Genomic DNA, 12,223 nt, shown 5'->3' on the forward strand with positions numbered 1-12,223 from the left:
CAAGCTCTAAGCATATGCATATGTAGGTGTTGTCATATGGTTAAAAAATAATCGTTTGAATGTGTAATGGATTGTGCTACAACCTATAACGAAAAGTATAATATATGTACTGTAGTTAGTAATAAATCCGTGTTTTATTATATACAGGCGATATTTGAGATGGGGGAATAAATAGCTCGTGTGAATCAAGTTCAAACACAAAGCAACCAAGTGAAGCAAATTCTAAGTGCCAAGCCATGCATTTCCCAAGCTAAGAGTGAGAAATATTTAGAAACTTTGATTAGGTCAACAAATAATTTCACATTTCAGCAGAGCTGGTTGGTGGTATTTTATTTTCTAGCATTGGTTAGCCGGAATTATTGTACTCTTCAACTATTTCCAATAAAAACATGTCTCCTCTCCAACTAAGAACAATAAAAGAGCTCTTTTTTGAATTCTTCTCCAACCATATATGTCTAAATATTGTCATGTATGAGAGATATTTTCACATGCTTAAAATACAAGTCGGTACGTTACCTATCATAATGTTTTTCAATGTCATGTCACTTGTATTAGTCCTTGGTGTATCATATTGCATTCTAAATCGCTGAAGAATCTATCGTCATAAGATTTTAATTTCATGAAGTGCTTATTCGAATTAGATATGGCCTTGAAAAAATAAACATGGACTTGAATTAAATATGTTCAATTTCATGAAAAGTAAAAAAATAATTATTTTTGTTCACTACAGTAAAACATCATCTAAAATTATATTTTTTAAATTCTTAAAGTTACATAAATCTAACAACGGTGTATTTATTCGACGAGATAAAATATATTTACATTAGGTGATGAGATAATAAATTAGTCTCGAACTCATAATAGTGAGATTTAAACTATTTTCTTTTTTATGATATTCTATGGTAATCTCCACTAAAGAGAGTGTAAGCACTTGAACTTGAAAAACACTAAGTTAAAGAGAAAAACCATAATTCAAATTATTTTGTTTGTTTGAGAGAGCACTTCCACCATAATACATGTAAAAGAGGTTGTTCTATAATCAAATCATGTCGAGCATAAACACAAAAAGATGTAGTATCATATGAATTATTCCCAAACAAAAAATACATTATATAAAAGTATGAACTGGTTCTAATAGGCATGTGACGTGTGACTTGGTTGGTTGGCCTTTTTGGGGTTTTATTTGTTTAATTTTTTGGGTTATTTTTTTTATTTTTTATATATTGACCAAAACGATTAGGGTATTAATAATTAAAAAAAAAGTCTCTCATAATTTCAGATTTGATTTGGCTCAAACATTCCAAAAATCCCATTACCTATACCGTATATTTCCAATAAATGACCGTTATATACAAAGTAAAAGCAAAATCTTTTTACAAACAAAAACGATTTCAAATTATCAAAAAATCCAATCAATTTGAGAATTTCAAGGTGTTATGTAATCAATTATTCCTTACACAATTTCTTTTTTAGCTAAATGATTTTTTTAAGGTATTAATTTAAAGACATCCTTTCTCTCTGTAGCCCATAATTATATAGACCGTTAAATTAAATGAATAAAAAGAAAATCAATCGATATAAACAAATTAGATACATAAATAGAGAAAAAAAAATTGGTAAAAATCAATTTCCTTTCCTTGTCTATGACAAATAGTTTGACGTACCTTAATACACTTCCTAATTGGCCGTATCCATTTTCTTATTGACAAAGGTAAGTCCATCCAAGTCATGGCATGATATGCTCCCAAATTTCAACCCAGCATTTAATGCACACTCAAAAATTATAAGTTTTTTTATAGTCAAAATGGTATTTGAGACTAGAATAACTTGTCATTTTGATCTATGAGATCTAAAATCAAGAGAAGTTGTTAATGAAATTGTGCACCGTCAATCATTTTGGTCATTTTGTAAAAAATCTCAATTAAATTGATAGTATTTTGTCAAATCAACCCCTTCATTTAAACTAGTGGTTTCTTTACGGAGATTTTTCATAGAAGAACCAAATTAATCGACGGTGGACAATTTCAGGTATTGTTTTTATATCTCAGGTATCAATTTTAAATCTTAGGAACCTGACAATCTGATAGACCATTTGACTAAAAAATCAAAACTATATAATAAGAGGTGTGTGAGATACATATATTTTATTAATTTCTATTATTTGATATTTTTTAATTCATTCGATCTGATGATCGTAAATTGAGTGAGTATGTGAGAAGGGAAAAAAAAAAATGTATATAGCACATCTGTATGATAAATTCACATATACATTTTGAAGACTTGAAGACCGTCCTAATGTTTAATGGGTCCCATTCCGAAGCTTCCTTTGTGTTGATGATTGGCTCTTAACCTTCCCCAAAACCCCAAAATTTTCAACCATTCCCACACGTACTTTAATGTTTCAGAAGAAAAAAGTCAGTGGCTGCATTATAACTATTTACACCTGCACGTACAGAATCGGTCGCGTTTTAAACGCCATTTCTGAATTTCCGGTGCGCTTAATTCAAACGCAACAACCTCAGTGTCCTCTCAAGTTCTCAACCTTCCCCCTCCTTCCTTCAATTTTCTCTCGTTTTCTCTCACTTTCTCGCCAGCCAAACAGACACTACAGAACCAAATTCGAGTTCAACTCACAAGACGGATGAAACCCATTTCGTAACGCACCCCGAAGAACAAAACCCACCTCTGTTTTTCGCCATTGGAGTTGAACAAATGAAGCCCCCGAAGCTGATTTCGTTACTGGTATGTTGGCTTGGTGTTTTCCTGACTGCGAATTCTGATCTGGAGTCCGACAGAGAGGCCTTGCTGGCGCTCAGGACCGCTGTGAGAAGCCGTGCAATGGGGTGGAACGTGACGGAGACCAACCCCTGTTCGTGGCTCGGCGTCAAATGCGAGTCGGACCGGGTCACCGAGTTGAGGCTTCCGGGTCGGGCACTCGTCGGGCAGCTCCCTCTGGGCCTCGGGAACTTGACAAAGCTCTTGAGCCTCTCTCTGCGCGTAAATGCGCTCTCCGGTCCACTCCCGAACGACCTTGTCAACCTAGTCAACCTTCAGAATCTCTACTTGCAAGGTAACTCGTTTTCCGGTCCAATTCCTGAGTTTTTGTTCAAATTGAAAAACCTTACGAGATTGAACCTTGATAAAAATAAATTCTCCGGTGAAATTTCTCCGGGGTTTAATAATTTGACGAGTTTGGTAAGTCTGCATTTGGAAGAAAATGAGCTTACTGGGTCAATTCCTGAGCTGGGTTTGCCGTCTCTGGGACAATTCAACGTTTCCTTTAACCACTTGAATGGATCGGTCCCAGCGAAGCTTTCAGGTTGGCCCAAAAACGCGTTTGAGGGGACTTTGCTCTGTGGGAAGCCGTTGAAGCCCTGTAATGGGACTGAGAGCGCTGGGAAGAAGAATAAGTTGGCTGGTGGGGTAATTGCAGGGATTGTGATTGGTAGTATTATTGGGTTCTTGGTGATTGTTGCCATTGTGATATTTTTGTGTAAAAGAAAGAAAAATGGCGAAAACGGTACAAACTTTGTCGTGACAGGGAAGCCTCAGGAGGCTGAAACCGCCCGTGGAAGGGCGGTGATGGATAGGAGTTTGAGTACTGGTTCCTCATCTGCACCGAAAGGGACTGTGAAGAGTGGTGATGGGAATAAGAGTTTAGTGTTCTTCGGGGATGCGGTGAGGGTGTTTGATTTGGAGGATTTGTTGAGGGCATCTGCTGAGGTACTTGGAAAGGGGACTTTTGGGACTACGTACAAGGCCGCTTTGGATATGCGGGTGTCAATGGCAGTGAAGAGGTTGAAGGAAGTGGCTGTATCAGAGAAGGAATTCAGGGAGAAGATTGAAGAGATTGGGAGAATGGATCATGTAAATTTGGTCCCACTCAGGGCTTACTACTATAGCAGGGATGAGAAGCTTCTTGTGTATGATTACATGCCTATGGGAAGCTTATCTGCTCTTTTGCACGGTGAGTATTTCTTTCTGGGATTCCATTAGTTACATTATGATTTGTAGCTATTATTTTTGCTGGTATTTTCCCGTTTGTTTTTCTGTAAATGATTTCTGTTGGTATATCATGTTAATTGAGTTTTTCTTGATTGTGTTTCTCCGTTGGATGGATTTTTGGTACATTTCCTATGTCAACTGCATTGTCGTTTTGTTGTCACATCTTTGGAATTGGACTAGTGATATGGAAGCCTTTTGTTTGTCATCGCTTGCTATACATATCAATACATATTGAAAAAGACACGGAATAAATAATAGATCGTACTGAATCTCGTCCGAGAGCAACTAGGATTGTGACCCATCAGAGCTGTTTCTGTTACATGGAAGAAGCAAAATGTGAGTTCCTAAGAAAGTATTAAGCTACATAGGCATAAGAAGGATGTCTTTATTTGATTACTGGTCCCTTGTATTGGATAAGAGATGTGGCATTTAGTCCCATATGCTAGCAGAACTTACATAGACCAGGTGCAAAGACATGCTGGAAGCTTCTGAGCTTTGACGTACTTGAAGCAGTTTCTATCTTTTATTTTTGAATCCATTATTCATTGGCAATAAATCACATTGGATGAGTCAATGATCAATTTTTTATTTATTTCCTGAAAGCAAGAAGCATCTTTCGTAATTCTGTGTGTGTGACTGAATTTGTGCATATGCAATTATACGTTTTGTGCATATGAATTTATTGTCTTTTTGGTAAGAAACAACTGGTATGCCAGTTCAATTCAGTTTTTGGCACCTTTGTTATTGTTTATATTGATGATGTATTGGTGCTCATAGCTCATTTGTTAGCAAATATTGGTCAAATTTTTAATAATGCTAGCAGTCTCACACCAAACGCCAATGTCGTGTTCTTCAGCGGTGCTAAAATTCAAAAACCCACATCGAAAGTTGGAAAACAACAATGTTGCTGGACCTCTTTGTTCTCTTTGTTCACCATCTTTCTGTTAGCATTTCATTTATTTATCTTTTCACTACAGGAGCCAGAGGTTCTGGAAGGACTCCATTGATTTGGGAAACAAGGTCTGGTATTGCTGTCGGAGCTGCTCGTGCAATTACATATCTACATTCTCAGGGTCCCACGACCTCCCATGGAAATATTAAATCTTCAAACATCCTTCTCACTAGATCCTACGAAGCCTGTGTCTCTGATTTTTGCCTTGCTCATCTTGCAAGCCCAACCTCTACTCCGAACCTCATTTCTGGTTATCGTGCCCCAGAACTCACAGATACTAGCAAAGTAACCCAAAAGGCAGATGTTTACAGCTTTGGCGTATTGCTTTTGGAGCTACTTACAGGAAAGCCTCCAACCCAAGCTATCATGAATGACGAAGGAGTTGACCTTCCAAGATGGGTTCGCTCAGTGGTTCAAGAGGAGTGGACAGCCGAGGTGTTTGACTCCGAGCTTCTCAGGTACCAAAATGTCGAGGAGGATATGGTTCAGCTTTTACAGATTGCACTTGAATGTACTGTTACGTACCCTGATAGCCGCCCTTCAATGGGTGAGGTGACTAGCCGAATCCAGGAGCTTTACAGTTCCAGCTTACAGCACGGACATGATCCTAATCCTGATATATCTCATGATGGAGACGATGGACTTTCGTAGCAGTATTTTCAGCTGACAAGCGCATACCACCACCGGAAGGATTGAACAAAGATCTGCATTCTTCCTGCATTGCCCTTCCGGTCAGGCATAATTTGTTTATTCTTGAGTTTTTCGTGAGAGAAAATTTACAGCCGGGATCATGGTTCTTTATCATTTTCACCATATTTGTTTTCTTAATAGTATTCTTCTTTTGCCCCCTGTATATTACCGTTTATGCTGTTTCATGTTTGTGGAGGGGGATATCTGAGTTTGCCTGAGTGAGGTGTTCTCACCTCTTCTGTTTCTTCTTGGCTTTGAGCTCGATGCAAATTTTATTGATTTGAAAATGCTTCAGTTGCTTTCTAAAGTTTTCAGTACTGGCCTTCATTTGTTCTTTAATTTCAGCTAATCAAGCATTATCTCTTTGCTTGGAGAATAATTTTATCAGATAGTTTTGAGCACTTTGGTGATTTGAGGGTTCTCTTATTCTCTGGGATTCCTAATTGGGTTGTGGGATTCTCTGCATGGATAATTTGTACTTGAGTGGGTTGGTCGGGTTAGACTTCAACCTGTTGGCCAACCCAACATGCTCGGGTTGGAATTGTTCTGACTCATTTTCACTCAAGAAAATGGGTAAACCAACCCACCCAAATCATTCTTTGGTGGGTTGGGTTGGGCGGATTCCATGTGCTGGGTTTAATTGGTTTCTTTGTTATTTTTAATGTGAGTAGGAGTGACAAATAACCAATGCTTGTGTCAAATTAGGCCTAAATCTTGTGGATTTGATGATGTTATATCACTACATACTACTAATACATAAATTTAACTATTCAAATCAAGAATTAATGAACAAATACGTTTAAAAGTTACTCAATTATATGTATATATCCACCTAATATACATGTATGTTAAAGAATTATTGTCATTCGAGTGCTTCGGTTTCAATTGGGCTAATAATATTTTAACCCAACCCAACCTACTTATAGAATGAGCCTTTAAGTTCTTAATCATAAATAAATTGTTAATGTTTATAACTCAACCCAACTCAATCCGTATTGTTTGGGTTGATCGATAGACCCACTAAAATAGTGGCCTTATTAAGGGGAATATCATTAAACAGTAAACTCTTGTTTATTTTTAATACGAACGATAATACCATCTTAATTTACACTAGAAGGAGAGGATTCAACTCGAAACGGAATGGGTTAAAATAATAAAATTGTAATTAAAATATATATAATCGGTTCGTTTTGATTTTGGTCAGTTTCAAAAATATCAAAACCAAACCAAATCAACGCTAGTCCCATTTAGCTATGCAACAAGCCAAAAAATGCAGAAAAATGATCCGGCATCCTAGGGATTCCGTGATCGTGACCATTGATCGTATATCGTACGGTAAAAAATCATTTTAAAATTTAAAATTTAAAATTAAATATAAATAATACCTAACGAAAACTGATTGTACGATGTACGATAAATTATAATGATTATGGATCCCTAGGGAAAGTATCATTTTCCAAAAATGCACGCCTAGCGCTTGTTTTTGAAATTGTTTAGCTGTTTTCTTGATCAAAATCAAACAAAACCAACTAAAATGGTTCGGATCAGTCGGTTCGGTCAGTTTGGATCAGTCGGTTCGGTCAGTTTCCAAAAAATAATAATAATAAATTAAAAAAAGTGAGAAAAAAAAAAAAAAAAAAAAACAGGGGAGCAGCGGTCGGTCACCACAAGAGGGAAGCTGAAAAACAGAAGGATTGATAAAACAAAGGAATCATCAGAGTCCGCCCAAGTTTCCAAGTTTCCTTTCTTGTTGGTTTCCTTCCTCTGCTTCTTTTTCCTCCTCCTTCCCGTTTGCTTGCTTTTCTTAACATCAAATTCTCCATTCCTCAGTTGTTTCGAAAAATGGGTTTGCTGGATTCCTTCCTCAATTGGCTCCGCAGGTACCTCTCCGTTTTCTTCTTCTTCTTCTTCTTTTTTTTATGTTAATTTTTTTCACTTTCTTTTGTTTCGTTAATTTGTTTTTTTGAGTTTTTGGATTTGTTTCCGTTGGAATGTGTGTTCTAGTTCTCTGATTTATGTGCTCAACTTTGTATTTTCAAGATTTGAGGTGCTAAAAGTTGCTGTCAATCAATAAATAGTACAATTGAAACCGAAAAGTGATTTGCTTGATGGGATGGGGTTTGTTTTGTTGAATCTGTGTATTACCCTGAGCTTTGTGTTATTCCTTAAACCGAAAACCAAACCAAGCGATAAACGAAATTGCAAACAACACAAAACAATTTAAGAGCTCCTCCGATAGGAGTATCTCTCTACCAAAAGGCGACCCCAAGCCAACAAGGCTCTCTGCTCGCGTTGCTTTGCAAAGAGATTGTGTTCTCGAATGCAAACAGGAGTGCCTCTCTACCAATGGAACCTTTTGTTAATCACCAATCAAATACATGAGAACTCACAAATTCACAATAGCTCTCAAGTACACAATGAATGCCTCACAATCTTCTGTTTAAAACTGCTCCGAAGATCGTCTGTTTAGACTAATAGATGACATAGGTTACAGCCAAAACCTAGTAGGAAACCAAATCCGACAATACATAGGAAACCAAATCCTAGACTAAAACAATATCCTTAACAAAATAGGATATCACGCTTATAGTTAGCTTGCGTCCAGATGAACCCAAAAAACGTACATCTTTTTATCCTATATTGATACTTGTTTTAGATTAGGCACATATGGATTTTATGCCAATGCCAACACACTGTTCAATTTCGGTTGAGAACTCCATGTTTAATATCAATCTCAAATTAGGTTGCTTTTAGGCTTTGTGACTCCAATGGGTTCGAGCACTTAGTAGTTAAATCATGAGAACCAAGACGATTTTCTTACTGTGTAATTAGCTGCTGAAAAGATATGTGGACTGAGAAAATTTAGGAATTTGATCTTTTCGTTCTGTCAACATTGCAACTTTGTGGTTATTCTGATTGAGGTCATCTTCATTGTTAAAACCATAGTAGTGACACTCGCGAAGGTGAAAGAATCCATGCTATTGTTAAGATCTTATTGGTGGGACTTTGGGAGTGATATCATGTTGATACTATTAGGGTTTTAATTTTACTCCTCCCTCCCTACCCTTCCAAGGGATAAAGAACACGTTTGAATAAATATCTGATATAGCTTTATTGTTACTGGAACCTAATTGTAGCTTTATTGTTACCGGAACCTAAAGGTACCCTTCTTTGAGTCTTCCATCTACAGAACTGAAAAACCAATTATACTCTTTGTTGAGATAGGCTAACTGTAGTCTATGCCTGTACGACTTTTGAAGTTTTGGTTGCATTACTGCTTAAATATTGGAAACATTGGACACCACCAAGTGAAGCAATGCATAAGTTGGAATTCGAGTTTCCCTGAGGGGCAGCACATATGTGTTGCTCTAAATCCTTTTAAATAATTACATATAGTTTTCATGGTGTTATTTGATATTGAATTTCCTATACCTAAATGGGGGTACACATTGCACATTTCATGAACATAAAGAAGATGTACAATCCTCTTAAAATCAACTGAGCACTAAGTTGAAGTTCTAATAGTAAAACTCAAAAAAAGAAAAGAAAAGAAGACAAAAACATAACGAGAGAACTACATAAACTTAATGTGCAAGTTCAAAAGTTCATACAAAAACTTTGGAACTTGTTATTCACGTTATCTTAAAAGCTTTTTTAGATCCAGTACCTAGAACACTAAAACAAGAAAGTGTCAGAAGCAAGAATAAGGAAACTTAAACTCTTAAAATTTTCAACTTATCAGAATCCTGACACAAATATAGGACTTCTCATCTGATCCAGATTAGTGTAAAAACTTTCTGTTTGGTTTCATTTGATAAACTATTCTAATGGATTTAAAAGCTAGCTGACAAATCTTAGCTAATATAATCTGGGATTGTTTTGTCAAGAGATGGAGCAATTTGAACTCTTCTTTCTCTCTAATGTTGTTTCTTGATATCGACACTCGATTTTGTATACTTCTCCTGTTCTAGGAAGGGGTAGTAGCTCTTATTGAGCAATGTCTAGTGAAATAAGTTCTTAGGTCCTTGAAACATGAGCAATATAAATGGAAAGTCCCTAGAATCCCTAGATGATTCCGATCAAGGCGATGACTTTGAAGCATAATGGACTATGTTCCGTCTCACTAGCTCAAACCTCTTAACCCATATCATTCCTATGACATGTCTAAATTATTTTATCCCCTGAAGTGTTTGTTCCTTCTAATCCATCCCAACTACTCGTCTGAAGTCGTCTATTATTTCTGTTCAAACAGTCTAGCGACATTGAGACGTATCTCTTTTCTTGGCTGAACATGATGATTTAAAAATACATAATACAAGGATAGAATGGTCTCTACCTTGGAGTCATTAGACTTGTTTTACAACCGAATTTCCTTGCATGAGAAAGTGTTAACTGTAGTAAAACTATTGGACATGATATGGGACAAGTTTGAGGATGCATTTTCATCCTTGTGGATTCTGCATATGATGACTGCGATCCTTTGGTTGAAGCATGTAATTTTTCTGTAATTTTCTTAGAATACAGGCATGATTGAACATTTAAAAGCTGTAACATGTGAGAACTATTGGCTTCTATATACTTTCACGTTTCCTTAAATTGTTTGCAGTGAGTCTTATTGGGGTTCGCCTTTCTGTTATTATGAAAATGTTTCAAATTGAAAGGTTTCTGGGTTTATCTTATCAGTTTGCTAACTTTGTGTCACCCAACCGTGTGCGTACATGTCAGCTTATTTTTTAAACAGGAAATGGAACTTTCACTAGTAGGGCTTCAGAATGCAGGAAAGACATCTCTTTTAAATGCCATTGCTGTGAGTGAACGCAAACGTTGCATGTCCTTTATACCATGTACAATTGCTTTCCCTTCACATTAATCGTTCTATGTTTTCTTTACCAGACAGGGGGCTACAGTGAGGACATGATTCCAACCGTAAGCATATCTCTTGAACAAACTAAGGAATTAAGCAGACATTTTATATGATCAAATAAATAAATAAATAAGCATATAACATGAAAAGTAATACTTCTAGTACTTACGACGAATATTCGTTCTATGAAAACTAGGTTGGATTCAACATGCGAAAAGTAACCAAGGGAAACGTGACAATTAAGGTTTGGGACCTTGGAGGGCAAAGAAGGTTCCGCTCAATGTGGGAGCGTTACTGTCGTGGCGTCTCTGTAATTGTGTAAGTCTTTCAGTCATTTACTATCTCTTAGTTTCTCTCGTTTTAATATCACATATCTTTCTTTTGCCATCAATTGCTTTTCAGATGTTTCTGGCTTTTCAGGAAACCAGCAAATGCCTGCTACTGTGCAGGAACATTATATTTTGTTCCTGAAACTTAATCCTGAATCGAAATTGGGCTCTTTTTTCTTTTTTGATATTTTATTCTTCTAAGAACCATGGCAATTTAACTGGTAATTATATTATTGAAAAACGAAGATTCCTTACTTTTATTCTTACATCCGGTATTATACAAAGTAGGCTATCTGTCATTCATTATCGTTCTCTTTGGCGACATTAATCAGTTTTTTTCAACAATATATGTTTCTCTTGAGATAACAATGTATGGTTTCATCAGACGGCAAATCTATTTCAAGACTTGTCATATTAGTTTATTCTTTTTCGTACACATAATAGTTATTTCATGATGGATGTTGTCACAGCTATGTAGTTGATGCTGCTGACAGAGACAGTGTTCCAATAGCTCGAAGTGAGCTGCACGACCTCTTGATGAAACCTTCTTTAAGCGGGATTCCGTTACTTGTTCTTGGCAACAAAATCGACAAGTCTGAGGCTCTTTCCAAGCAAGCATTGGTTGATCAGCTGTGAGTACAGAATATTCTACAAGTTGATACTTCACCCACCATTTTCGTTTTGTTGCTGATTTCTACTTGATGTTTTTCATTGGGTGTTTTCAGAGGCCTTGATTCAATCACGGACAAAGAAGTGTGCTGCTATATGATTTCATGCAAGGACTCCGTAAACATAGACGTCGTCATTGATTGGCTTATCAAACACTCCAAAACAGCAAAATGATCCGCGAATGGCCCTTGCATTTCGAGGCGACAATCAGGCGCTGAAAGAAATGTCGATGAAAACAACCGTTTCGAGACTCTGTAGCTATAGTAGGTAGCTATTCTCCGAATAGAGATCTGTACAGGATTTGTATAGTTGCGAAGTGTGTGATGCTTTGGTTATATTTTCCCTTGTTCCTTCCTTGGTAACCATTTCAATTTCAAATGAAGGATCCCAAATTAGAAGCACCTTATTGTTAATTAAATATTTCTATGTTATCACTCAAGAATGAGGATCCTCTCAGGGATCCTGGAAATCTTTTAATTGTGTCCATTTATTGTATATCGTACGGTCAGTTTCGTTAGTTATTGTTTGTGTCTAATTTTAAATAAAAAATAATTAAAATAGTTTCTGATCGCACGATGTACGATAAACAGACACGATTAAAAGATTTCCTGATCTTCTTTAGGATCCTCTCATTCATCGCTCATGTTCTTACAGGCTTTGAACCAGCCACATTGGTTGTACTTGCTCTAAAACTTTGGCTATTTGTATTACGAT

At 36.6% G+C, this 12,223-nt stretch overlaps 1 protein-coding gene and 1 pseudogene across 2 annotated transcripts; both read left to right on the top strand.

Moving 5' to 3' along the window:
* Window positions 1–2,379: 2,379 nt before the first annotated feature.
* Window positions 2,380–5,961, top strand: LOC126612495 (probable inactive receptor kinase At1g48480; annotated as a pseudogene).
* Window positions 5,962–7,282: 1,321 nt separating this feature from the next.
* LOC126612497 (ADP-ribosylation factor-like protein 8c) lies at window positions 7,283–11,986 on the top strand. Of its 2 annotated transcripts, XM_050280922.1 has the most exons (7): window positions 7,285–7,396; window positions 7,478–7,527; window positions 10,373–10,454; window positions 10,541–10,573; window positions 10,708–10,829; window positions 11,311–11,472; window positions 11,566–11,986. In XM_050280922.1, the coding sequence occupies exons 2-7, from the start codon at window positions 7,490–7,492 to the stop codon at window positions 11,681–11,683; spliced, it is 555 nt and encodes a 184-aa protein (XP_050136879.1). In that variant the 5' UTR covers window positions 7,285–7,396; window positions 7,478–7,489; the 3' UTR covers window positions 11,684–11,986. The 2 variants fall into 2 exon arrangements, with proteins under 2 accessions (XP_050136878.1, XP_050136879.1); XM_050280921.1 differs by having other exon boundaries at window positions 7,283–7,527; window positions 11,566–11,910.
* Window positions 11,987–12,223: the final 237 nt, after the last annotated feature.

Source organism: Malus sylvestris, chromosome 17 (assembly GCF_916048215.2).
Source record: "Malus sylvestris chromosome 17, drMalSylv7.2, whole genome shotgun sequence".
Classification (NCBI taxonomy): domain Eukaryota; kingdom Viridiplantae; phylum Streptophyta; class Magnoliopsida; order Rosales; family Rosaceae; genus Malus; species Malus sylvestris.

What these genes read in the sequence shown, in the direction of transcription:
- LOC126612497 (XM_050280921.1), top strand. Translation starts at nt 7,490, where the DNA reads ATGGGTTTGCTGGATTCCTTCCTCAATTGGCTCCGCAG. An exon ending in GTGAGGACATGATTCCAACC is followed by an intron (nt 10,574 to 10,707) that starts GTAAGCATATCT and finishes TATGAAAACTAG; the next exon opens with GTTGGATTCAACATGCGAAA. An exon ending in CAAGCATTGGTTGATCAGCT is followed by an intron (nt 11,473 to 11,565) that starts GTGAGTACAGAA and finishes GGGTGTTTTCAG; the next exon opens with AGGCCTTGATTCAATCACGG.